This window comes from Stigmatopora nigra, chromosome 4 (genome assembly GCF_051989575.1).
Source record: "Stigmatopora nigra isolate UIUO_SnigA chromosome 4, RoL_Snig_1.1, whole genome shotgun sequence".
In the NCBI taxonomy this organism is placed as follows: domain Eukaryota; kingdom Metazoa; phylum Chordata; class Actinopteri; order Syngnathiformes; family Syngnathidae; genus Stigmatopora; species Stigmatopora nigra.
Window position 1 is genome coordinate 7,269,536 of NC_135511.1, and position 26,954 is coordinate 7,296,489.

General features: G+C 39.5%; 3 protein-coding genes and 1 long non-coding RNA gene across 7 annotated transcripts; 3 read left to right on the top strand and 1 right to left on the bottom strand.

The window, feature by feature from the left end:
- The first annotated feature begins 137 nt into the window (after nt 1-137).
- Nucleotides 138-3,927, top strand: nudt18 (nudix (nucleoside diphosphate linked moiety X)-type motif 18). Of its 2 annotated transcripts, none has more exons than XM_077714979.1 (8): nt 138-233; nt 1,179-1,395; nt 1,773-1,883; nt 2,400-2,502; nt 2,607-2,730; nt 2,807-2,928; nt 3,015-3,434; nt 3,519-3,927. In XM_077714979.1, the coding sequence occupies exons 2-7, from the start codon at nt 1,231-1,233 to the stop codon at nt 3,395-3,397; spliced, it is 1,008 nt and encodes a 335-aa protein (XP_077571105.1). In that variant the 5' UTR covers nt 138-233; nt 1,179-1,230; the 3' UTR covers nt 3,398-3,434; nt 3,519-3,927. The 2 variants fall into 2 exon arrangements, with proteins under 2 accessions (XP_077571105.1, XP_077571106.1); XM_077714980.1 differs by having other exon boundaries at nt 3,015-3,429.
- Nucleotides 3,928-9,472: 5,545 nt separating this feature from the next.
- On the top strand, nt 9,473-13,771 carry LOC144195466 (beta-1,4-galactosyltransferase galt-1-like). Of its 3 annotated transcripts, XM_077715132.1 has the most exons (7): nt 9,473-9,592; nt 10,349-10,412; nt 10,635-10,710; nt 10,791-11,411; nt 11,923-12,253; nt 12,323-12,498; nt 13,449-13,771. In XM_077715132.1, exons 4-7 carry the CDS (start codon nt 10,792-10,794, stop codon nt 13,660-13,662), a joined length of 1,341 nt encoding a protein of 446 aa, XP_077571258.1. In that variant the 5' UTR covers nt 9,473-9,592; nt 10,349-10,412; nt 10,635-10,710; nt 10,791; the 3' UTR covers nt 13,663-13,771. The 3 variants fall into 3 exon arrangements, with proteins under 3 accessions (XP_077571258.1, XP_077571259.1, XP_077571256.1); XM_077715133.1 differs by lacking the exon at nt 10,349-10,412; XM_077715130.1 differs by lacking the exon at nt 9,473-9,592 and having other exon boundaries at nt 10,143-10,412.
- Nucleotides 13,772-15,193: 1,422 nt separating this feature from the next.
- LOC144195513 (uncharacterized) lies at nt 15,194-17,658 on the bottom strand. Its single transcript, XM_077715213.1, has 4 exons — nt 17,393-17,658; nt 16,866-17,120; nt 16,410-16,535; nt 15,194-16,096 (listed from the first exon to the last, which is right to left on the bottom strand). Exons 1-4 carry the CDS (start codon nt 17,568-17,570, stop codon nt 15,279-15,281), a joined length of 1,377 nt encoding a protein of 458 aa, XP_077571339.1. The 5' UTR covers nt 17,571-17,658; the 3' UTR covers nt 15,194-15,278.
- A 1,680-nt stretch (nt 17,659-19,338) lies between these two features.
- On the top strand, nt 19,339-19,953 carry LOC144195919 (uncharacterized). Its single transcript, XR_013326185.1, has 3 exons — nt 19,339-19,580; nt 19,650-19,704; nt 19,767-19,953. It is a non-coding gene; the product is annotated as an uncharacterized LOC144195919 (long non-coding RNA).
- Nucleotides 19,954-26,954: the final 7,001 nt, after the last annotated feature.

The window sequence follows — 26,954 nt, forward strand, 5'->3', positions numbered from 1 at the left end:
ACTTAGATAAACAACTGGGAAACATAGCATCAACTTGTAAAATCATCCCCGATTTCTATTTTTTAATGTTGACTGTGAATCATCTTCATATCTTTAAAGATAACACATTGACAGTTTGTTTTGAAAACACAACCAGACAACAGTAACTGTCCTCTAAAGGTCAAAGTAGGTGTAATTTCCGGTTATTTTCCGTGTCTCAAATGTCAAAACATTCCTGTCAAGTACAATATCAGGTGGGTTTAAGTCTTTGCATTCTTTTATAAACTACCTGTATATGTGATGAAATGTTAATGAATATTCAAGTGAATTATGGTCGTCCGATTTGTTAAGTTTGTTTAGATTTCCTCGATTTGGCCAGCCAGTCCTTGGTTTTTTTTATGGGGTTGTTCATTTATATTCATGCGACAATCATATCTTCATATTGACTAGATATTTAAGATTTTTAAGATATTTACGTAAATGAAAATAAAACAATTTTAAAAAGGAGAATATTTGTGTCATTCCCCAGGGATCAACGTAGGCAAGTAATCCTCTACATCAGGGGTAGAACCTATGGCTTGCGAGCCATTTATGGTTCTCGGCAAACCTGTAAGCTAATATGTACCCCTCGCTCCGCTGCAATATTTTTTTTTATTTAATTAGACTCCCCTCTGAATGAGTACTCATTGATACTCTGATTAGCAACCACGTGACAAAGTTGTTAAAATAATTCTGAAACTTTGTGTAACATTTGAAAATCTGAATTGTTTCTTGCTCTCTGTGAAAAAGGTTCCCGACCCCTGCCCTATATGTTTTGCTTGTCCATGGCACAATGCCGCTCACCGTGTTGGGACATTTGCAAATGTTTGGTCACCAGTGAAAAATTTAAACCAAGTTAGTTAAGAGATAAGGAATTTGAATGTACTACAATTGACTTGCACAACCAAATATGAAATTGAGTAACAAAGGTATTCACATTTCCCAATCTAATGCAGTGAAAAGAAAAATCAACTCAGTGTTTAAAAAGCTATATGATAACGGGAGAGCAGACTTTTCAAGTGTAGCTTTTTGGTGAGGACGTGTATAAGGAAATAGTTGTCAATATTACCACTCTATGATTTCACATTGGTTGACGCCATAACCGAAACCAAAAGTACTCCAATATTAAATGTAGCATGAAACTTAATTGTTCACAACAGGGATGTGGCACATGACTGAGTTCATTTGATGAGAGGCCAGTGAGCTGATCACATGGAGGTGAAATCGCTGGCGCAGGTGGAAGCACAGGTGGAGAATCTGCTGGGCGGCCTTGGGTGCGAGGTATTGCCGTGCGACATCGGCCTCGAGCAGAGCAAGCCGGCATCACTCAGGAACAACGTCACCTACATCGTGTGTGCTGTCATCTTCAATGACAAGGTGACGACTCGTCACATCTATAAACCTATTTCTAGATTGATATGTTTAACTAGACTATAAGGTCCACATATTGATGTACTATTTGTAAACGTAATTTTACGGAGCAGGAGACAGCCAACCACAATGTCTTGGGGCTGGATATCTCATGATATGGGGTACACATATACATTGGAGTATGCATTTAAGTGAAGTTGGGTGGGGTGCTTGTGTCTCCTCTGGACTCCTTAGAAGACATCCAGCTGTTTTAGGAGGAGACATGACATTTTGGTTGGAATAAATCTTCCATTTGTTTAACATAAACAATTGCCTATGCTGATTTTCTACATGCGACTTAAGTACCACTTTAAATACTTTTTGTTTTTGTGTGAATGTGGTAGGATGAAGTTCTGATGGTCCAAGAGGCCAAGCAGGATTGTTACAAGAAATGGTACCTGCCGGCAGGGAGGGTGGAGGTGGGTGAAAGTCTGGAAGAGGCACTGCTGAGGGAGGTGAGTGGAAAGCTTGTCAGTAGAATCAAAAACATTGCATAATTATTTTCTTCCTTTTTAAATTTTGGTGGATGGAAGAGCCGTTAGCATGTTTGGTTGGCAGTTGTAAATTAATGGGTTTAATCTCTGGATCTGGGTTTCCCTTGTTGCAGTTTGCATCTTTTTTATTGTGCTCGTGTGGGTATTCTTGGGTACTCTGGCTATCTCCCACATATCCAAAACATGCATGCAGGCTGATTGAACACTAAATATATCCCACAGGTGCAGTTGTTAATGTGAATGGTTGTTTATGCACATGGCTCCTGCGGTTGGCTGGGAATCAGTTCATGGTGTGTCCTTCCAACTGCTTATAGTTAGCTGGGATAGGTTCTAGCACCCCTGCGACTCGCGTGAGGCCATTTTTTGAATAGTTTTCCTCTGCCTGGTCTAAACAGACAAATTGCATGGTGCAAAATCAGGACAGAATTAAAAAATATATATTTCACAGGTTTATTTTGGAAGTTTGTCTACATACAGGTAAAAGAAGAGGCAGGCTTTGAGTGCCAACCAATCACATTGCTGCTAATCCAGGAGCAGGGACCTCAGTGGATCCGCTTTATCTTTTTGGCCAAGATTACAGGTTAGATGTCACGTTTATTCCATTGGACTAAACAATTCAATAGAAATGAGGTAGATTTTGCACTAAGGCAAATAACTTTTATTCTATTAAATGTGTGTTTCCAGGTGGGAGTATCAAGACATTGTTGTCGGCAGATCAAGACTCCCTCCAGGCAGCTTGGTGGGACCGGTGTTCCCCCCTGCCTCTGAGGGGCCGAGACATCCTCCGCCTCATCGACTTTGGGGTCAAGTAAGAACATGTCAGGTTTTTGGTTGAGGGTAACATAAGTGGTGTCATCTCTGAGTGTCTTCCATGCCGTATTTAGGTACCGTGGAGAAGCCTGGCACCCCGCCATCCTGCCTCTGAACGAGAGCTGGCGCCATGTGGCCCAGAGACTGGTATTGATCTTCAGTCAAGACCACAATGTCTGGATCCTCTTAGTCAAAGGTAAACTCCCACATATGAGGTTGCCACAAAACAGGCCAACGTTGTGGCTTCTGGTTATCTTACTGACTTCCTTTGTTGCTCCTTAGACCCCAAGCCCCACATACCTACAGCAGCAGCACTAAAAACTCACGCCATCACGTGGGGGGCGAACATGGTGGTGCAGGATGCAATGCCGTCTGCGTACTACGAGCACAATGTCAACACCCTTGGTGTGTTCAGTCTGCAGCATGACGGACGGCAACACGGAAAGACAGACGGCGTGTGCTTTAACACGCTGGTGGCCTTGCAGCCTGACCGTGTGGAGCGGGATGAGGACGGCTTAAGGATCCCACCGCTCCCTGTTCAGGGGCCACCACCCGTGGAGAACCCACGCTACATCTGGCACAAAGTCCTCACGCCGGGTCTCAGGGACAAATTGCTGGAAAAAAGCCAAAATACAAGTATCCTGCCAATGCACAGCCTCTACTAAAAATGCAGCACTTGCAATGTGGAAGGAGACTTGTAAAGTACAACTTTTATTACAAAGCTCTCATTAAGGACCTTCACTACCTCTCTTGCTAATAATTACTCTGCATCACTCTCCTCCATAGGTTAAGCGTCCAACGATAGGAGATCCCTGGCAAAAATGGTGGCCTCAGCAGCCCTAGTGGATGTTGGTGCAATTGTTTTATTTTGTAGGGGGAAAAAAGCAAATCAACCTTTGTCATTTTAAATGTATATTTTCTGGCTTTATGTTACAATGAAACTACAGTCGTACCTCTACTTACGAAATTAATTGGTTTCAGATTTTTTTTGTAACTTGAACATTTTGTAAGTAGAGATGTACTTTATATGTAAATTCTCTATTACGTTCCACGGTTCTTACAATTACCAACTAAACCCTTTAAAATTGGTCAAAATGTCCCGATTTTGTATGAAAGATGTGAGGAAACACAAAAATGAGAGAAAATTATAAGGAAATTATTAATCAATGTCTTAAAATAAATGAAGCAAATGAAACTGTGCCCTGCATGGCTGTTATTACGGGAGACATAATATACGTATTTGTCCGCCAGATGGCGGCAATAGCTCGTTCTACCAGTCCACTTGTACTACATTTTAGACTTTTACGTTAATAAATAATTATTTTACTAGATAGTCAAAAACATGATTTTTTTTTTTTTTTAAAAGAACAGACTATTGATAAAACGAATAGTATTTTATTGATACTCATACTCACTTTTGGCAAATTAAAGAAAGTAAGCATGATTGTCATGATGTCATTCTTCATTGTCAACCCTCACAGTGGAAGACGAGAAATTTGAAATTATAATTGAGCAGTATTTCAGAGAATACGTTGTTTTTTTTGGCAAATATACACCCACGCCTGCCCAAATCACCAGCTGATAGTTTAGTCTGTCATATTCTTCACACCATAGTTTTCCTCTAGGCTCTTCAGATGTTTGTTCCTTATCTCCAGACGATCCAGCCACTCATGGCGCAGCCTGGCATAGAGAAAAACAGAAAGTCAAAATCAAGTCATTTTGTCGCCATAACCAACAGAAACACTTCTTGTTTTTTTTTAACATGCAATCATGAAAAAAGTCCTGTTCATGTTTTGCATCTAAATACATTTTCTAAATGTGCTAAAATTGTGCATAAAATGAGAATAAGTCATCGCTGAACTTTTTTTTTAAGCAATGTTTCACTTTGGTGGGCAAGATTTTTTTAGTAGGGCTTAAAAAAAGCCCCGCTTTACAATCAAGATGATCGATCCTGTTTGATTTCTTAATTCATTAAACAGTACCGTTTCTTAATTTTACTTAATTTTTTCATCTTTTTCCAGGATTATGGTGGAGTTGTTCCTAATTTGTGTGCCTTCGACTCTTGTTTGTCAGTAAGTTTTATCACGTTTCTTCACTTTCTTGTTTTTTCTGTAGATTTTTTTGTGAATTCAAATTTAGCAGGCTTGTTAACAACACATCTTTGTCCAAATCATGAATGTTGACGTCCATTTTTACAGGATTTTTTAATACATCAACATTTGTATTACTATTACAGGGGGAGCAACGGCTTACTGTATGGGTGTTAGTGTACTCAGTTGCCATGGAAATCAATCATTTAAGAGTGTCTTCTTGAGACAGGAGGTCATTGCCACATTCAAGTGTCAATCACAAATTTCCGGGATGGGTTCTGAGGTTAATCCTGTTTCAATGTGTCCGGACTGAGACGGGATCTCACCAATCCTCAGTTATGTATCCATGTTTAGAATGCCCACCCCTCCATCCATTGCAAGCAGCTGTCTGTCCCTTGGCTTACCTTCAAGTGTTCCGGATTATTCCATTTGTCCCTCAATGGTTGCTAATCCCGTGTGACGCAAAATATATCAGATAGGGCGCTTTAAATGTTTTCACGCTTGGATCAACATACTCACAGTTTACAAGGTGATGACGGAAACCCCCAGTACAGGTGTGGCTTCCCCTTTGCTCTCTTCAAGTATTGCCCATGTACTTTTCAGACTTTCAGAGTACGTTCAGACACAATAGAATCTTTAATTACTAAAATTAGAATCCCACTGTCACATCACAGGGCTCTTTACTGATTTTAATGCATTGGAGCCATATTTCGTTCTCTTTGTTTTTTTTTTTGTTGTTGTTGTAATGGCCGGTGTTTTCTTTATTTTTTTGATAAAACAAAAGTTAATATGTGATCTGCAAGCCTTTAAACCTCTACACATTTTGTTTTGCGAGCTGAGTAGATGACAATGACATTGGAACAGAAACAACAAGGCCTTAGCCATTGTTGGGCCGTCTCCAAAAGTGGGTTGGTAAAAATAAACACTTTACCTGATAAATGGTTACTTTTTAATCGCTACGTTTGCTGTTGCGTAAACTCGAGAGGTATAAATGTAAGACATTCACCATTACGATGTCAGTTGTGACATATTTATGGCAGATAATTAAGGACATGATTAAAGGAGGCCATAAAAATGTTCAATAGTATAGGTGAGGTAACTGAGTAGAGTAACCCCTCGAATATTGCGGTTAATGTATACCAGACATGGCCGTAATAATTGAAAAATCGCAAAGTAGGGTCATGCCTAGAGGATTACTCTAGTCTAGACCTCTGATTTTACACCTGAATATTCTTTTGTAGAATATGAATCTACCCCCCTTTCAATCATCAGTTTATGATTAGGATTTGGCAGCAGCAGCGTGTTTTCCAGTTTATTAGTGTATTACACTAGCACACGCTACTTGAGAGCTGTGGAATGTCGAGGGTATTAGGGCAGAGGCTCACAAATAACTGATGAGATTAAATGTGATGAACGGAGAGGGTAACGCAGGACAGGAGGCCACATACTCATGTTTTCATGTTAAATGCTAAAAAAAAAGGATGGGCGCCAAATGTTATGAAATATAGGCATACACAAAAGGTTGTCAATGATGACTTATGTATGCCAAGTAGGGTAATTTGTTAGAGTAAAAGCGTTAACACTATTATTGTAGGGATTAAATATGACTGAATGAGCCCAAATATTGATTAATTCATTCATTGTCTGAACCTCTTTTTCCGCTTTTTCTGACCAGGAGAAGAGCGTTAGGCACCACCCTCAACCAATCAGGAATCAGGATGCAAGAAACATCATTCTGATTGTAAGATGACTGTTCAATCAAAAAAAGGGGGGTGGGAATAGGTGAGTAAATATTTTCTGGTTGATCAATATTTTCTTCATATTGTGTCTGAGAAGCCTGTACGGTAACTTAGAGCTACGTTTACAATTTCATTACATTTGTGTTAGTATGTGGAGTACAATTATTGAAGATATTTGTCAAAATATTGTAATAGCATTGGTTGCCTCTGCACATTTTATGAGCTGTGAGTGTCAATAAGTCAGGCAAATGGAACATTACACCACTAGTGAGAATACGTAAATACATAAATTGGTTATTTTCTAACCACTACTTTGAAGCAAAACTAGAAATGGTAATAGAGTAGTTTTTCTGATGCTCAAGTTTCATTAAAGCTGAATTTAGGCTATTTGGTTAATGTTTTGGTGGGATCACAGTTAATTCAAGTTATTATTATTCTTTTGTTAACAAGTGGTAGTGAGGTTGAATTTGAATGGCAGCTAGGAAGCATTGAAGGGATATTTATTTGGCATCCTGAGTGGATTTTGGTGGGGATTAGAAAGTGATAAGAAGGCATGTTGGAATGTTTAGGGGCATCTCACTTGTGCAGTGCACTGCCATTGATCCTGCGCTCCTCGCCAGTGGTATTTTGCTGGTAACGGTCAATTCGCTTTTCCCAGAAGTTTTGGATCAGCTGCCGGTCATGGATCAGAGCTACACTCATCTAAACAAGTGCAACAAAATATGCATACAGTGTACAGTCATTATTTGACATACGAGTGTGGCGACATACGAGGAATTTCAGATACAAGTACAATTCTGAGCAAATATTTGCCTTGAGATATGGGACACATTTTGAGATACGAACATACAAAAATTAAAGCTCTGCCAGAAATTCCTTACCTTTTTTTTAATAGTTACTTGACCAAATCAAGTAGTATATTTTTCATTATATCATCAACAGATTAATTGTCCAATTAATTGAAAATTCACTTTGCCTCTATATTTGTAAATACAACAAAAATGTACATTATTTGAATGTTTTGTGAACAACAATCAAAGAGGAACAAAACTATTTAATTGGGGATTCAGAAAGAAATGAAAATTGATATTCTCATAATGATTCAAATAACTGACCTTAGCGGGTTTTGGATGCACGTCCAGTAGCCAACGAGACCAAAAGAGACTTTGTGACTTCATGTATGCGTGTGGCGCATCACCAATTGCTTCTTTGTGTGCGGGTGTTTGAACAGTTGCAGTGAAAGTGAGCTGGTCATTTAATCTTAGTTTGGGATGATGTCACATATAATTCACAGCTTGTCTGTCTCCAAGCAGCAAAGGAACCTTTTTTTTTTCCCTGATGAAAAAGTATCCCTTCTTTCATTCTGCTTTGGAATCTGCAGAGCCCTTGCGTGCTAGGGTAGAAAAAAGATTATATTTGTCCGAGCCAATCTGTACCTACCTGTACTACTCTGTTTACCTGTACTACTCTGTTTACTAAACATGTACCTACAAATTACAAAACTGAACCCACAATTTAGTACTCTGTATCTGCAGTTTAGTAAACTCTACCCACAGTTTAGTCATCTTTACTTACAGTTTAGCAAAAACCAGAAAACGGTATTTTTACAGCATGACAAGTCATATTTATATATATATATATATATATATATATATATATATATATATATATATATATATATATATATATATATATATATATATATATATATATATATATATATATATATATATATATATATATATATATATATATATATATATATATATATATATATATATATATATATATATATATATATATATATATATATATATATATATATATATATATATATATATATATATATATATATATATATATATATCCCATTTCTATCCGTTTTCAGAGCCGATTTGTTGCACACAACAGCTAAAAATGATCCTAACGCCCTACCGCACGCAAGGGAATCATCACATGTAGGCTCCTTCAGAAAAGGCGGACTAGCCAATCTGTCCGTGTGGGGGGCCGTCAGAAATATTTCACTACTTAAACACTATATCATAGCACTGAGCATAACTTTTTTAGACTATCCCCTTGTTCAAACATGCCCCCTCTACAACCCCTAAACTCAAGCCCTTCCACCCGCCAATTTGCAATGCAAATATGAAAAACAGCAAAAAAATGTGTTCCTTTTCAGACAGAAACGTAGTCAAGTTCCTGTTCCTTTTTCAGTTCCTGTTCCCTTTTCTACCAAAACGACACCACACTACAGTAAACCCCTCTCACCCCACAAACATTAATGATTCTGAGAATAGAGTCAAGATGCCCCTCGAAAAGAAAATAAATCTCCCAACCATTTCCCCTCTTCACTGTCCCCAATTCTTTTCCCTATTTTTAGGATTCAACTGTTTTTTTCTTCATCTTGTCTTGTATAAGTGATGGTGAGGGAGAAGTTTCACAAAAGTTGTGAAATAATCCTAAAAGTGAACAAAGAAGGTTTCAATCTATGACATAACCTTCATTGCCATAAAGCCATGCATCTTTATAACAGGGAATTTGCATCTCCCTTTTCATGGAGACTTTGTATGTCACGAAATCTTGCCCTAATTAAACACTTGATGTAGAAGTCGAGTCGTGCTTTACTTGTGAATGTTCATAGTGGACCGGACATTTTGGTGCCAAAAACCCCGGGATTCAAAGTCTGTGGCATCGGGACGACGAAATTGAGTGGCCGAATTTTCAACTTGGTGGATGACTGTTCAGGTGAGTCAATCCACTTTTGTTAATGATCACCAAGTAAGTTTACGCAACATTTGCAAATGAATGTCTTGTATGGTTATTTGGCAACAATTGATTATAAAACAGGGGCGTGGGAAGCGCCTTATCTGTCTCCTCCTGCCTGCATTTGAGTGACGTGTGAAAATTTCAGGGTTTTTTTTGTGTGTGACGCATCGGGGATGGAGACAAAGATTTGTACATTGGTCATTGTGTTGACGACTTGACTGAAGGAAACACCTTACCTGACTGATCACCACTTCACTCACACTGAGTAAGTTCATCAAACAGCGCTGTTTAACTTTGAAAGGTTGGAAAAAGATGGCTGGGATAAAAGGGGCTTGAGAGGAGGAGGACATTAGATTTTAAAAGCTATACATATCTACAAGCATTATAGCAAGCATACGTTGTGAAACTGTTTATGTATCTGATTTGCACAGTTTGATATGGGGGGTGTTTAGGTAACGATATGACTGTTCTATAATTCATTATTCACAAATAACAATAGTAGTGCTTCATTTTCTGAACCACGGAATATATGTACTGTTTTTTTTGTAAACAAACAGCCCGGTTTTCCATATTTCCCTCCTCTACCACACCTTAATCAAATGATTAACTAATCCGTAACCTGTTCAGAAGCTTCATACCCATTATTTGATTCAGGTGTGTTGGTAGAGGGAGACAGGAAAAACAGAATGGATAGGGGCCCCAAACTCCCACCTTAACTCTAACCCCTAACCTAATCTAAAACTCTGGCCCGGAGTCAGCTGGAATCAATCAATCAATCAATCAATCAAAAGTCTTTATTGTCATCATACACAGCTGCGTATAACAAAACTGGTGGTTCTACCCCACAGTCAATTTTCCTAGTAAATAATCATAGATAAAGTGGTTCAGAAAATGAGATGAGATGAGATACATATATATACTATTTATATATCTTGGGTGTTATTCATCCTAATTTAAAAAAACACTTTAGTGGTTAAAAAGAACCAGTTGGTTGAGTGCCAAGTGGTTTTTATTTGTGTAGAGAAATGACTGCAAGCTAGCGGTTTGTGCATCATCAGGACTTCCCCCATTTCTACAGCAAAAAGGTAGTGACATTATTTTTTTTTAATCAGAAGACATAATATTTTAATGTGACAACATAAGAATCCTTTCACACCCTGAAGTTTGCTAGATCATGAAATATAAACTATTAAGTCCCATGGACACTGAATCTTATGACATTTTGCAACTAATTACACATCCATTGAGAAAAAATTCACACAATCATATGACAGAATCTATATCTAACTGTTCAAAATCTGTCCCAGGTGTGCTGGAGCCTTTCCTAGCTGACTATGAGCAGGAAGCTGAGTAAAACCACTACAGATTCTTATCAAATCACAGGTGATTATCCCTAAAATAAATATTGTATCCATTTTCTGGAAGAACAAGTTTAAATCTTTCCAATTGGTTCTTTTCTTTAGGATGTGTCAATCATGCAATTGGATAAAAAATGGCAAATCCTACAAAAGCAAATTGTGCCTCTCCGCTTTGGGCATTTTGGTCCTCGTTTTCACCTTCTGGGCTAGCACAGTGTGGAATGACATGCTTCACTGGACCTCGTTCACGAGCAACCCCGGTATTTGTCCCAGATTGGTAAAGGAGGAGACAATCATCCGACTAGAAGGCACCAAGCACTTGCTTGTGTCAGCCTACATGGACCGCAGGTTTTCCGGCAGCAACGTGCGGATTATCGGCATATTCAAGAGAGATTCAAAGACAGAGCTACATTGCGTCTTCTGCTGCCAGGGTTCCCTCTCCCAAAGGACACCGGCAAAACTTCGACCACATTCCGACAACTTTGGCTTTCCCTACGTCACCACCGACGTCATGTGCCAGATGCCAGCCGGCTGCAATGGGTCACATGTAGCCCTGGTGCCTTTGAGAAAGATTGTGAGAAACCTGACATGGATACCAGTAAGAAACCGAAAGGAGGCAGGACAGGAAGAGAAACCCCTGCCGTTCAACTTGACAGTGTGCATTTCTGTTTTATTTGCAAAGCTTAACAATGTTCTCCAGGCGGCACAGACTCTAGAGATGTACAGGTCAGCATTTCTCTTTTGTCTTGCTTGATCTTAATTCCAACTACAGTAGCACCTCTACTTACAAACTCTTCTATATACAAAATGTTCAAGATACAAAAACATTTTGATACCGTTCCAATATACTCTTGGATATGGATGTGTTTGAGTGCTTTGTTTGTAGCCTCACGGTAGCTTCCCCCTTATGGACCTGCATGAATAGAAAATATTTTGCATTGTTATTCATTTTAATACATTAATTGATCACGTCTCATTTTTGTGTGTATCTCACAATTTTCATAGAAAATTAGGGGAGACTGATCACTTTTAAAGGGATTAGTTGGTCATTTTTTGATAATCATGGAACGAATTAGAGAATTTACATATAAAATACTGCTCTAATTACGAAAACTCCAATTTATCCAACCAATTAATTGCATAGATATTTTTTTTTTATTTAGACCTGGCACTAACTGATGTTGACTAGCACAGAGATGATAGACATGCTTCACCATACTGTTTTGTGTCCTCTCAGATTGCTTGGAGTGGACAAGGTGGTGATATACAACACAAGCTGTGGCCCAGAGCTTGAACGTCTTTTACGTAGCTACAGCCAGGAAGACTTTGTGGAGATTATTCCTTGGCCCATCGACAGACATCTGACACCCTCTCGTGGCTGGCAATTCTCTGAGACTGGGGGCGACCTGCACTACTTTGGTCAGCTGACCACGCTGAACGAATGCATCTATAGGTCAATGGAGCGCTCGCACTATGTCTTACTCAACGATCTGGATGAGATCATCATGCCGTACCAGCACAACGACATGCTGTCTCTGATGAGCGAGCTTCGGCGACAGCATCCCGATGTACAGCCTTTTTTGTATCACATCGATTTGAAATCGACACACTAAGACATATAGTCTTCCGTCCACCAGGTGAGCGAGTTTCGCATCGAAAACCACATATTCCCCAAGACTCAGATGGAGCCCAGTGGGAAGTTTCGACTACCTCAGTGGGAAGGCGTTCCAGGAATTAATATCCTGCAGCATATCTACAGAGAAGAGCCAAGCTCTGCTGTATATCACCCGTACAAGATGATCATTCGGCCAAGGTACATTGCATTTTAAGTATTTGAGGTGTTAATGTGGAACATAGAGGAATTTTGTTCACAGATTACAGGTCTGAGCATGGCTTCTATAACCTTTTCCTAAGTCTTCGTAATTGGTTCCAAGAACAATAAAAACAAAAAAGATGTTGAAGACAAACCAAGATTTGAGCTAATGACTTTTCTGCCAAGTCGTAACAAAACTAGAAAAAAAGATTGCGACTTATAGTCCAATAATTACGATCGTACATTTATTTCTGTTTTGTTTTCAAAAGTCAACATATAAATGCATTCATTCATTCATTTCCGGAACCACTTTATACTCACTGGGGTCGCGAGGGGTGCTGGAGCCTATCCCAGCTCACTTTGGGCCAGAGGCGGGCACACCCTGAATTGGTGGCCAGACAATTGCAGGGCACGAAGAAACGGACAACCCTTCACACTCACACTCATACTTAGGAGCAATTTAGAGTGTCCAACCAGACTAACATGCATGTTTTTTTTAAATTGAGTACCCAGAGAAAACCCACACAGACCTGGGGAGAACTTGGAAACTCCACGCAGGTGGATCGACCCGTATTTGAACCAAGGACCCCAGAACTGTGAGGCAGATGCGCTAACCACTCAGCCGCCAAGCCGCTCATATGAATGCATTAAATAAATGTTAAATGACATTTGAGGGTATTCATCAAGACATTTTTCATGAGTTTTTTTTTTAAATCTAATTCTATTGCAAGAATTATTATATACATTAAGATTTCACCACGGTCTTCAATTTAACAGCTTCTAAGATTGTTGTCATGATCTGCTCAATCTGCATCTTTGTTAGTTAATGAAATCGAAATGTTCTTGGTTCAGCGCTTTCTGCCTCAAACTCCTCTGAGACGACGATTACATGATGAAACCCACTTGAATTCTCAACGCATGATAGCTTCCATTGTTTCTGCCTTTCCCAGGTTGATAGAGCAAACGTCGGTTCACGAAGTGCTGCAGAAATTCGGGAAATCTTACAAAGTTCCACCAGATGTGTGCCGGATCATTCATGTTCGCACTCCCCTCCAGAGTTCTCTGACATTGGACCAGCTCCATATAGACAAACGACTGTGGGACTTCCATCAAAAACTGATTCCCAATGTTGACCGTGTTTTAAAGCGAGCAGGGCTGATTTAAACTTAATTTATGCATCATTAGTTGGGCTGCATCGAAGCAACAATAAAAAAGGTAAACATTGGTATTTAAACATCACATAACACAAATAAACTGCACTTTTTTATATAAATTTGTCTGAGTTTCCACATTTGAACTGTTTTAGGTGGCTGGACTGTATAAATTAGTTTTATTCTGAAGGTGAACACCCTTAAATTCAATGAATCATTAATGACGCGGTTAACCGTAAAGTTTACCGTAAAAATAAAAAAACTAGAAACAAATGCCTTTTTTTATTTCAATAATGATAACTTGAGCGTTTTAAGGCTCTGAGAGGAAAGACGCACCGTTGTGAAGGGAAACATTTCTGTTGAAAGATCGACCTTTGTGACATTGCCTGTTAAATCCGGTACAAATCATTGAACATTGCTTCTTTTATGGCACAATTTCCAGACAAAATGCCATAAAACAAACAGTCTTATCGCTGCTATCTTTACTATTTTAATCATGAGTTAGCCATTACCGGTGTGGGCAGGTGAAAATAGGAAGGACAATATCTTAACTAAGAGCAATTTAGATTGTTCAACCAGTCTACCATGCATGTTTTGGGGATTAAATATAAAAATGTCCAAACATTGATGACAAGAAGGAGGCTATTATATATTGACTGAGTTCTTTAAAAAAAAAAAAAAAAGAAACTACTTAACTTCTTATTATGGGCTACCAGGTGTAGCTATTTAGGATTTTATGGGCAAATTTGGTTAACGCATTGGCCTTACAAAGGACCTGGGTTCAAATCCAAGTCAGTCCACCTGTGTGGAGTTTGCATGTTCTACCCGTGCCTAAGTGGGTTTTCTCTGGGTACTCCGGTTTCCTCCCACTTTCCAAAGACATGCATGGTAGGATGCTCGGACACTCTAAATTGCCTCTAGGTATGTGAGCATGAATTATTTGTATCCTTGTGCCCTCCAATTCAGGGTGTTGTTCCCTGCCTCTGGCCTGAAGTCAGCTGGGATAGGCTCCAGCACCCCCTGCGACCCGAGTGAGGATAATACGTCATATCAAAAGTGGCTCCCAGCTGCTTCCTCCTGGCAATTTTCCCTTATTAACCTTGTCGATGAGGTTGTATTAGAAGTAATACTTAGTAAATACTTACACAGTAACACAAAACATGGCTTCGTACCTGGCCAATGATGTTTCGCAGACCCAGAGAGGACTTAAGTAGAGGCACCAAGAGGAACTGTTGCTACGTCTGCTTCGAAAGTGGATAGTCTTCATCGTCCAAGCAGGTGGAACTGGTGAAGATGGGCCCCTCGGCTTGTGGTAAGTAACTAAAATGGCGTTTGAGTGTTGACTTGCTTAAGGTCACGGTCATGTAGTGCTGTCATATGCTCATGTCTGCAAATACGCACTTTGAAAATAGTTTTTGAAAACTCGTTTGAAAAATCCCTTTTTGCATTCATTTCAAGTTCTCATTTTATAAGGAAGGATATTATGAAGTGATGATTTCTTTTATATTAAGAAGTAATATTTTATTACATTTTTTAATGCTTGGTCAGTCATGAAATAATTGCTCATTTGGAGCTCTGAATCAGTCCTTCAATATACAGAGAAATGGAGGCATATTTGACAACATTACATCAGAGCTTGTTTTCCAGATGCGGAACATTGAATTTACAAAATGAGCTACGTCTCGAGCGTCGGGCTTGTGAAGGGCTAAGTCTTGACGTTACATTTCCATTGAGAAACATCCTCCGGTAGACCCATTGATTCTCGGGTTCTCGCCCGCTTTTCCGGCATTGTTCTTTGTAATGACGATGCATTTGAGCCACTGTCAAATTTGGGGGAAGACACGTCATATTCTGTTGTGTGTAGTCATTGCTGTAGCTTGGAAACAAGTTGATGTGATCTTTAATGGCCCTCAAGGACTCATTGCTGACTCTTTTTCGATTGTAATGCTTGCCTCTACCATCGGGAGAAGGTAACCCTTCACCTCTCTCGATCTGTTTTTGGAGCGCTCGGTCGACTCGTCCGTTTGAGACGCATAGTGTTGCCAGAAAAAATGTCTTGCAAACTTCTACATAGCCACTACGGGCGGTAGTCAAGCTGTATTTTCGAGAGAAGGCGCGTTTTTTGGGCTCCCCCGCATCTTGCTGCTGCCGTGGTTGTCGTCTTTGGATGTTGACTAGTTTGACGGAAGTACAGATAAAAGTGTTCTGCAGATCGTAATCACCCAGGTACCAGAAGTTGTGAAATATCGCTCGCCGTTCTTCTTCCGAGATCTGTTCGATGCATTTGAGTCGGCACAAATGGTGCGGTAGAGCGACCAGGTTTTTCTCCGGGACGGCTATCCCTCTGGTGTTCATGTAGGCCTTGCCTTTGTTTCTGGCCTCTTTCCTTTTGCTGCGCAGCCAATCGTGTTGATGACTTGTTCTCTTTTTGTCTGTTGATGGGAAAGCTGAAATACAAAGTTTGAAATTGACACTAATGCTTGCCATAACCGCTGTCAAATATGGACAAAGGATGTAACCTGGTTGAAACTATGACTTTCTTTTGGGTGGTAAATAATGCTTGTTTTTTTATTGTTTGTAATTTGTAGTGTTAAACTTTTTTTTACATGGGATTAAGAGACCAAACAGTAAGCGTTTGAACAAAACTACAACAACAAAAACTGCCAAAATGGTCCAGGACCTTAAGGGTTAAATTTGATTTAAGGACCATTGCCTGAGGAACAGATAAGTATTTCAGAGTCCTATATATAATATATTCACCTTGCGTTTCTTTACACGAAATGTGTTCTGCATGGCATGTGGGGCTTGTACTTTCTTCCAAAAGTGAGCCACTGTCATCATCTTCTGTCTCAAAGGTTAGATCCCAGTCACAGTCATCGAGGTAACCTTGAATAAAAGAAGGTAAAAAAAATGAAAAGGTTGCCTTTGAGCAGATCCACTTTTATCTTTTTAAGTAAGTTCAGTTGCCGTAGAAGGACTAAAGTCTTCTGTAGCGTGTGAATTTTATACCCAAAAGTGAAGCTCTTCCCACACTGAGCAAGTAAACGGTTTCACTTCTACACATCTGCACAAAGTTGGCTAGAAAGTCACAGCTAGAGTGATGGAAACAACCGCCCAACAATGTAAGGATATTGTTTGTGAACTGGAAAAAGAATATCGTTACGAGACATTATTTTTTTTAATTATGTTACATTATGTGTATATACTTGTGTTTACCTTCAGCATGTTCGTGGCTCCTCAAAAGTTCTTCCGGGTTAGAACTGTCCGACAATGGCGCCAAGAGATTGTCAGCTGGGGAATCTACACGGGGGTCTTCTACAGGACTTTGACAATGAAATCGCTGCCACTGGGATGCTTGGACGTCTTCATTGTCGCCCGTCAGGTTGAACTCATTGATATCAGTCTCTTCCTTCTCCTGTTTGATGACAGATAGCTCTGGTGCCTCTTCTTTCTCTCTAAACTCTGAAGCCTCTGTAACAAAAAACATGGTCATACTGCAAATTAATGGAAGAATCTAATCAATTTGCTCTGTCCCAAATCATCCCTTTGCCCCTTAGATTTTTTGGGGGGAGGGGGTTCAGTTAATTGAATGTGGTAGTAATTGTCTGTCAACTGTAGATCGGTGAAGGCTTGTAGACATCTGTTGTTATATTAAGGTGGTCCAATCAAGAGAAATGTTGTTATTGAAATAGTATTCCATTTTACGCTGTTCTATGAACAACTAACTGGAAGTGTGAGGCAACCTTGGATGTGGATGGCATTTTGAGTGTTGTAAACCTCTTCCAGTAATCGTCGTTGTCGCTCGCTTTCCTCTCTCGCACCACAAAGTTGCTCCTCGTAAGACGTGATCGTTCTTTCAAACAAGGCGAAGATTTCATCCGCCGCCACGATTAATCGTTGTCTCACCATATCTCTCAACATTTTGATGTTGTTTCCCCACGGCACTCGTTGACAGCAGGGGCTTGTTTTGAAGGGATGCTAACTTCCGTCTGCTCTTCTTCGGTGGTTTTCGTTTCCATCCCAAGTAGATCACATCTTCTTTACAAAGGTAATGTGCCATGTTGCCAACATCGATGGTTGTTATCACTTGTTTGCCGTTTTGTGTCAGTTGCATTTGCTGAACATAACGTTATAGTTAAAGGCGAGGTTTATAGGCAAGAACAGTGAGTTCAGCCAAAATAAAATCCACTTAAAAGTATTTTAAAATTTGTGCTTATAGCTTTCAACGAGCTAACTTTAATGCAATAGTTGAGATTTTAATTGCTGAGTGGCAAGAAGGAAAGGAACGTTAAAAAAAACATTTTCATTAATCACGGCCTTGTTGCGGCACACTGCACATTTTAGCCGCTAGATGTCAGAGTTGTGACGTGTCAGGATTTGAGGTCCTCAACATAGTTCTTTCTTTCGCCTTCAACTTCCCAACTTCCTTCTTCTTCATTACTCCCAACCACCTTGTATCATTCCGCCAGGGGTGCTGGAGCCTATCCCAGCCCACAATTAGGGTAGGTTGGTTGGCTATTCTAAATTACTCCTAGGTGAGTGTGAGGGTGAATGGTTGTTTCCTTGTGCTCTGCGATTGGCTGGACACCAATTCTGGGTGTCCCCCGCCTTGGGCCCATGGTTGGCTGGGATAGGCTCCAGCACCCCCTGAAACCCTGAGCGGTTCAGAAAATGAATGCATGAATTTATAAATTAATATTACTAATAAAGTTGCCTAAATATTCACTAATCTATATTTATTATTTATAATTGCGATTATGTGCCAATCGATGGTACAGTGGTTCGTTCCTCTGCCCGACTTGAATGATTGTGAATACATTTTATGAACTTTTGAAGAGAACCTCTCTGTCTATCCTCAAGCTGGTCTCAAAATCATCATCATAGACAACAAAAACTAACAAAACAACAAAATCCAATGGTCTTTTGTGACATTTCTGCACAGTTACAACATCCAAAATTGTCAAAAAAGGACTTGGGAATACACACACACACACACTCACAAAGCACCAGAAGTCTATTCTTTTCTCCAACAAATCAATTTCACACTCAGATTCCGACTTGTATGCAACCACCCGATTGGCTTTTTGCTTCCTTTTCATACATTTTTTGGTGGATTTCTGACCGTGACTCATCATTTTGGTAACAAAGGACTTCAAAGGTGATGGATTTTTGTTCACACACTTGATTAAAGGAGATGCTTGATGCGTTTTTGTCTGCTATTTAGAAGTCATGTAACTATGTCCATTTTTTTTCCGAGTTCAAAAAGATGCAAATAGAAGGTTTTATTTTTAAAATCATTCATATCAATTTGAGACAATTGAATGCAAATAAATCATCTGTTATTTATTCATTCATTATCTCTACCACTTATTCTCACAAGGGATGGGTGAGGGTGCTGGAGCCAATCTTAGCTAACTACAGGCACCCTGAATTAAAAAAAAAAATTAAATATTAGACAAGTGATTGAAATTCTTCACCTTCTCTAAGTGAGTAAAACTCAAGATTTGTATTTGTTAAAGCTGAAAGCAGTGTTGATGTATGGATCGTTGTTTTTACATGATGTCATAAACGCACCGTGTTGCTGATTGGTAGGCGTGTTTCCAGGTGTGGGAAAACTATTTTCTTTCCATGTTGCCTACAACTCAGGTTGATATTTTTGTGCTCTCCTGAGCTTCATGTATAGCCTTGACCCTGATTTGTCCGCATTTCAAGATACGTCTAGCTGTCTTTAGGCCTCCTGTGCTTTGTTAACATGGCATGGATGGAGTTCTGGGTGCAAGTTTGATGGTACTCATTAACACAATCAATTGATTGTAAATGTGCATTTAAAGTGTTGCTGCTGCTTGGTTAATTTGGCTAATTTGTTTTGGTGGTTATTGTTTCCAATGGGGTTGGGCTGATTGTGTGGGTGCAGCCGTCTTGATATATTTGGTGAGTAAACTTCGTTTTAACCGTAGCTCTCTCCAGAATATTCATGTTATGTTTTCTTTGACTTTTTAGGATCCCCATGACAGAGAATGCTATTTCTACATATTTCTCAAACAGATATTGTGTGGTACTTTGTTTTATTATCCTCATTCTCATATCATATAGTCAGGTGCTTTTTGTTTTCTGCAGAAATATCATTGGTCCAAATCTCTGTGCTGAATCAGTTGAAACAAAATCCTGCACACACAGTGGACCGGTTTGACCACCTCTACTGTACATAATTGTATATAAATGTTTGCTGTGCTATGGGTGTAACTGAAATTTTAATTTATAATGTAAACCACTTTCTAAAAGGGAATTTTATTATAGTGCAAAACCTGTCTTTTCCTTCTAAACAAGCAGGTCAGTCCGCCTGCATTTGGTAAGTTCTCTCTGGGCCTGGGTTAGGGTTAGAAGAATTCTCATTTTTTAAATCCATAATTTGGTGCTGGTTTCACTTCTTAATTGACTCCTAATTCTTTTAGATGTCCTCCAATGGAATGGAGTCCCTGGGCGACATGGGAGCAGGTATGATGGACGTATATACCCGTCGATATGTCTCCAGCACCCCCAGCGACCCTAGTGAGGATAAAGCGGTTCGGAAAATGAATGAATGCTGCACCTTAGGTGCATCTAGATTTTATAATGGTGCAGGTGTGGCACATATCCTCCAATTTGAAGCAAAATGCACGCAGCTGCATGCATATTCTAACTTAAGTAGGCGAGAATAAACCACCATTAATTGTAACGAAGCCCGCCACTTTTGAGTTTCCATCGGTCCATGCCTGATCCCGCATGTTGGTGTCAAAGTAGACATGTTTTATGGCACAAATAAGGAAATGGAAACCCTCCTACGCGTGGAATGAAAGAAAGTTGAAGAAAAAAGGCTCCTGGCAAGTTGTCCATATCAGAGAGGAAGTTGAAAGGGGTTCAGCGTACGCTGATGTGACACATGTGCTACGAGATAGTCACGCTAATGTTGTCAGAAAGGAACTGCGCGCCATACAGAGTGAGTGGGTCGGACGCGTGGTGATGGTGGCAAATTTGGGAATGAAAGGGGAATACCGCTTCTCTATTGTAATCATCAAGGATGGGAGCGTGAATTGGGGGGAGTTTGTCATATGAAAGGAACATTAGGAATGGTGGTGTCAAACATGCCAAATTTGCTGGGACTACAATAATGAATCAATTACAAGCCCTTTGCGAGCATATCATAGCGTCTTAAGCCGATCTTCTAGTATAGAAGGCCTTTCGCTTGCTTAAACGCGCAGCAAAAAAAAACAGCATGTGAATTAAATCAGTCAAATTTTCTTTGATCTTGAAAATATTCTGTGGCGTTCACGGCAATATGGAATGTTAAATGGAGATATCATATTGAGCTTGATCCTAACACGTTCATTTTGTTTTTTTCAAACCGTGAAGGGCTATAACTAGCCCTAAACTGATAGACTTGGTGTATGTTTTGAGTCGTGGCTTTCTGATACATTTTACAAGTTTACTTATGATGGAGACAATCACTGAAACTAATGTTCCCATTTGCAAATGGGTGGTGGGGTGGATGACCTTTTTTTGTGCAAATTCTTAGAGTTCTTTGGGCAAGGATTCCTTCTGGGATTCTTTGTCAAGTTTGTATGTTTTTCTACTTGCCTATGTGGGTTTTCCCTGGGTTCTTTGATTTAGAGTGGATAACTTTATTCATCCTGTATTTGGGAAATGTCACTGTCACAGTAGAAAGAGGGTGAGAATACAGACACAGGAAAATACATTTTAGACATAAATGTATGTATATGTCTATATATAAATATATAAATATCTCAGCAAGATTTATTTATTATATATAAATACACATATACACGTACAAATACATAAATACAGACAATACAATACATATGTACACATATATGTATGTGTATACATATAATTGGTCTTAACATTCAACCATTTCTTTTGTTAAAGAGCCTGACAGCTGATGGGAGGAAGGATAGTTTTAAAAGGATATTTATAAAGAAATGCGTCTTTGCATTCCTACTTTTAATTGTAGACATGCTCTGACAGCATAATATAAGGTACAGGTTCCTTTAAAAATACCAAGATACTCTTCAACAAAGGCTATATTCCTCACACATCCGCAAACATCGTATGATAACTTGATTGATTGCTTGAATCAATGATTGGTTGTTTGTCTATGTGTGCCTGACTAAATGTATGTTTCATCCTCATATTCTTTGTATAGTTTGTGTTTTTGTCGTGCCTGTGTGGATTTTGCCCGGGTTCTTTGCTTTCCTCCCACATCCGCAAACATTGCATGATTGGTCGCTCCAATCAATGATATGCTGTTTGTCTATGTGTGCCTTGTGACTGACTGAACGTATGTTTTATCCTCATATTACGACGTTCTCCCCCACATGAAAGTCAAGGATATTTGAATGACGTGCTAAGCAAATCCTTTCCAATGTCAAAAACCAATACTCTTATTTACGGATTATTTATGGATTAGAAGATGCAGCATGACTGGCAGGTACTGTGCAGCGACATAGTCTTTGTCTGTCTTAAAAGTGTTTGAAAAGTCATCCTAAAATGATAATAGCCAAACTTTGAAAGTCGTAGATTAGTACGAGGACCGCCCATTTTTACTGAGTTTTGTTGGAAAAGCAAAGGCAGATGTGGGTTTTGTTAGGGTTTAGTCATGTCCAAGTTACAATGGTGTGACCATAGTTTTCTTGAGGAAGAGTAGTTAGTCAATATGTTCAAGGGTAAGGACACTTTTCTGAACACACTAAACCACGGTGTCAAAGTGGCGGCCCGGGGGCCAAATCTGGCCCGCCACATCATTTTTTGCGGCCCGAGAAAGTAAATCATGAGTGCTGACTGTCTGTTTTAGGATCAAATTAAAACAGAGTATAGATGTATATTAAATTGCCTGATTTTCCCCTTTTAAATCAATAATTGTACTTTTTAAATCAATTTTTCTGTGTTTTTAGTTCAAAAATCATTTTTTATATAAATATAAACTATATATAAAAATCTAAAATAAACATATTCTAGCTGCTACATTTGTCCCAGAAATACTTTGGATTTTCAGCAGCAAATCCACATTCTCCTCAGGAAATATGGCTGTCAGGGTCAAAGATCAGGACATTTTTTGTTGAATTTCAGTGCTTGGAGTTGTCATCCTTCCCACGGAGGTGGTCAAGCACCACATCCATCTTAGAGTTATTCCCTCTGAATAGCCACCTAGAAACTTTCAATTTAGTTAAGCTGCAAACAAGTGAGGGATCAGCATTTTCTTATTGGACTCTCAGTTCAGTTCTTTTTCATGTTCTGGCTTCCGGGTCTAACGGATATATTCGGTTGAATGAGCCATGTTTTGGTTGGAAATGCCTCTTTGCATTCCTGCTTTTAATTAAAGCCATGGTCTCACAGCATAATATAAGGCATAAGTCCTTTTTAAAGATGCCAAGATACTCTTCTGTGTTTTTTTTTTTTTACAATTGAATTGCTTGCATTACTCCAGTAAGTGCAGTAGCCAAAATAATTACAAGCTCCATCAACAAAAAAACAAAAACATACGACATACTCCGTCGGTTTTATGGGTTTTATGTAATGCATACTTTTGTGTAAAAATTTGGTATTTCAGTTTTTTATCCAACCAAATGCATTTACTGGTGGCAAATGCTGCATGAGTGCATTTTACCTGCAGGCTTTCTGTGCAGATGAGAGAAATTCGATAGGGGATGATGTTAATGTTGTTGCATATCTCTTCGTCTTCCTCCTACAGGGTGGTTGGTGTCAACTCACATGGGCTGGGGGTCTGCCTTGGCAAGCCGACAGGGCCCCACCCGCTATGGACACGATGCGCTCACTCTCCCCTCGGTTGGTGGGAGCAATGGCGAGCAGCCCTAGTGGCTACTGCAAAGTAATTTTTATCTTCTGCATGACTACAACACCGCAGAGTAGGTACATGCATGATTAGGTGTAACCAGGCACATTCAGGTAAATATCATTTTTGGTGCTAGGATTAGTGATCAGAGAGAAAAAAGTAGGATGTTGACTCTTTTTAATGCTCACTAGGGGTGTCCTCATACAAGGTACCCACTTCACATTACCCACAATCACCTTGCCCTATCTTCCCTCCTCTAAACCTTCCCTCAGGTTTTATCCTGCCATCTATCAGTGAAGCGAAGGGTTTGTTCGGCTGGGGGTGGTCCACCTGGTGTGTGCGGTTGCTCATCTGTCTCAACGTTGATTGGGCCGGTGGGGGCACTTCAGCCTTGATATATTGTTTACAATTCCTTGCACCATCGGCTACCCAGGGGTTGATCTGTGGACTTTCATGGCTTACTTCAAGGGGCTCTGTCTCCACGAGTGTCCGCATATACCGCAATGGGGGGCTTATAGTTGGAACTTGAAGGCTGTGCTGGAGGGATGAAATAGAACGAATATTACGTATGTACCTACGGGTCTATGAAACCCGTATTAGGCACCTGAGTAACTCGGTCACTCAGATTCCTTGTGCTCACACGTGAAAATTGGATCTATGGTTGAACCAGAGCTATATAGGGGTCAGCTTGGGGTCACCGGTGACCTTGTTAATATTAATACTCTCACTGCGAATGCGCAAAGTGATTATTAGGGGCTTTAAGCATCACACAAGGGGGCTATCTGGGATTTTTAGAACAATAGTTACATAAGTAAAACCTTTGTTTCATGCCACCTTGGTATTTTGCAAAGGAAAACTCAAATTTCACATCCATCAGGGTTCGTTTTGGAACATATCCTACGCATTTTGGGTATTGCGTAGCAGAGATTGTGAAGACATTGTTTGGACCAGTCACCATCTGCCAAATGTATCAAGTCACCAGAGTGGTTGGTGCAAATGAGCAGTAATGAGTGGACAGGGGATCAGGCCTTTCACATACAACATAATCAAGGCCTTATCTCGAGCAGAGTTGCTGCCTGCGTCTATTATCTTTTTGTACGCGGTCAGCCCACCGTCTCCCTTCCATGTTCGCGTACAATACAGCTGCCCGCTCTTCAACCCACTGGCATTACACAACATCAAATGAGATCATCACCAAAAAGAACAGCACTTCATACTGGTGAGAGCGTTTGATAAATAGACACGCAATGTGTTTTATAACACTTTTTATTTTGTGAAAATTGGGCATCTAAAATGTTTTTTTTTTATCAGTAGTGATTAGCAGTTTGGAGAGTCGTGTTTGAGGAATTTATTTTTGGACTGGCTATCATGTGAAATAGTAAAAATATTAAAGATCAAAAAAATATATATCCAGATTGAATAGAATAAAGAATAATGAATGAATGAAGGAATACCGGTTTATGTTCAAATCCTAGTGTTTGCAAAGATTTTTTCACTATTATTCAGGTATGTGAATGAGGCAAAAGTACAAATACTACTCCATAGTGTTAGAGGGTGGTAGCCCAGTGGTTAAGTCATCAGTCTCCCACATGTGTGGTCCTGGGTTCAAGTCCTAGTGCTTGCAAAAATTTTTCCCAATATTATTCAGGTAAATGATGCAGACAAAAGTACAAGTACTACTATTAACTGTCACAGGTTGGTGGCTCAGTGGTTAAGTCATCAGTTTACTACCTCTGTGGTCCTGGGTTCAAATCCTAGTGCTTGCAAAGATTTTCCAAATATTCAGTTAAAATAATAAGTTAAAATGCCTAAGTGTTTAACTGAATAAGTATTCAGTGGTGGATGAAGCATTTTGTCCAAAAAATGACTAAGTGTTTCACCCCATTTCCTTGGATAAAACTATAAGTACTACTGCTTTCTCTTACAGGTTGGTGGCCCAGTGGCTAAGTCATCAGTCTGCCACCGGTGTGGGCCTGGGTTCAATTCCCAGTGCCGGCAAAGATTTTCCAAATATTCAGTTAAAATAATAAGTTAAATGCCTAAGTGTTTAACTGAATAAGTATTCAGTGGTGGATGAAGCATTTTGTCCAAAAAATGACTAAGTGTTTCGCCCCATTTCCTTGGATAAAACGTTTCAACACCCATGTATAAGTGGGGCACGAGTTGGTGTAGTGGGTTGCACACTCGCCTTTGCACGGAGAGAACGTGAGTTCGCTTCCCGGTGTCGGCGGTTCACTGACCAAGCAAGCGGTCGAGGGTCGGCCGAAGGCCGACCCGAGAACGCCTTTCGCACAGACAGGTCCTTCAACTGTCTTCCGAACTGCCGAAGGCAGTTCGGAATATAACCTTTTGCTGAAAAGTATGACTAAGTGTTTAATATAAATTAAAAAGATTTTTCTTTTTTTTCATCTTCTCATTCCATTTACCAATTCTTCTTTCCAAGTATTTTCAGCCAAACGACGGCAGCGGGAATCGAACCCAGGTCTCCCACACGGGAGTCCAGTGATCTAACCTCTGCGCCAACCAAGTGACTACACTTTCCTTAGTAATCATTTGAGTGTCTTTCCAAGAAGTACACAGAAACAACTAAGAGAAAATGTGTCCTTACCGGGAATCGAACCCAGGTCCCCTGGACAGGAGTCCGGTGAACTAACCTCTGCGCCAACCAAGTGACTACACTTTCCTTAGTAATCATTTGAGTGTCTTTACAAGAAGTAAACAGAAACAATTAGATGAAAATGCGTCTCAACCGGGAATCGAACCCAGGTCTCCCAGACGGGAGTCCTGTGATCTAACCTCTGCGCCAACCAAGTGACTACACTTTTCCTTGTAATCATTTGAGTTTGTTGAGAAGACGTCCAAAGAAACAACTAAGTGAAAAAGTGTCTCGACCAGGAATCGAACCCAGGTCTTCCAGACGGGAGACAGGTGAGTTAACCACTACGCCACCAAGTGACGACAGTTTCTTTACTGTACTATGTCATTTTTTAACGAAAAAAAGCCTTACTATACTATGTCATTTTTTTTTAAAAAGCCTTACTATACTATGTCATTTTTTTAAAGAAAAAAAGCCTTACTATACTATGTCATTTTTTAACGAAAAAAAGCCTTACTATACTATGTCATTTTTTTAAAGAAAAAAAGCCTTACTATACTATGTCATTTTTTAAAGAAAAAAAGCCTTACTATACTATGTCATTTTTTAAAGAAAAAAAGCCTTACTATACTATGTCATTTTTTAAAGAAAAAAAGCCTTACTATACTATGTCATTTTTTAAAGAAAAAAAGCCTTACTATACTATGTCATTTTTTAAAGAAAAAAGCCTTACTATACTATGTCATTTTTTGAAGAAAAAAAGCCTTACTATAGTCATTTTTTAAAGAAAAAAAGCCTTACTATACTATGTCATTTTTTAAAGAAAAAAAGCCTTACTATACTATGTCATTTTTTAAAGAAA

What these genes read in the sequence shown, in the direction of transcription:
- LOC144195513 (XM_077715213.1), bottom strand. Translation starts at nt 17,570, where the DNA reads ATGTTGAGAGATATGGTGAGACAACGATTAATCGTGGCGGCGGATGAA. An exon ending in GAGCCACGAACATGCTGAAG is followed by an intron (nt 16,536 to 16,865) that starts GTAAACACAAGT and finishes CTTTTATTCAAG; the next exon opens with GTTACCTCGATGACTGTGAC. An exon ending in TTCGTGTAAAGAAACGCAAG is followed by an intron (nt 16,097 to 16,409) that starts GTGAATATATTA and finishes TTTGTATTTCAG; the next exon opens with CTTTCCCATCAACAGACAAA.
- nudt18 (XM_077714979.1), top strand. Translation starts at nt 1,231, where the DNA reads ATGGAGGTGAAATCGCTGGCGCAGGTGGAAGCACAGGTGGAGAATCTG. An exon ending in CTGTCATCTTCAATGACAAG is followed by an intron (nt 1,396 to 1,772) that starts GTGACGACTCGT and finishes TGAATGTGGTAG; the next exon opens with GATGAAGTTCTGATGGTCCA. An exon ending in CTGGATCCTCTTAGTCAAAG is followed by an intron (nt 2,929 to 3,014) that starts GTAAACTCCCAC and finishes GTTGCTCCTTAG; the next exon opens with ACCCCAAGCCCCACATACCT.
- LOC144195466 (XM_077715132.1), top strand. Translation starts at nt 10,792, where the DNA reads ATGTGTCAATCATGCAATTGGATAAAAAATGGCAAATCCTACAAAAGC. An exon ending in TTCGGCGACAGCATCCCGAT is followed by an intron (nt 12,254 to 12,322) that starts GTACAGCCTTTT and finishes TCCGTCCACCAG; the next exon opens with GTGAGCGAGTTTCGCATCGA. An exon ending in AAGATGATCATTCGGCCAAG is followed by an intron (nt 12,499 to 13,448) that starts GTACATTGCATT and finishes TGCCTTTCCCAG; the next exon opens with GTTGATAGAGCAAACGTCGG.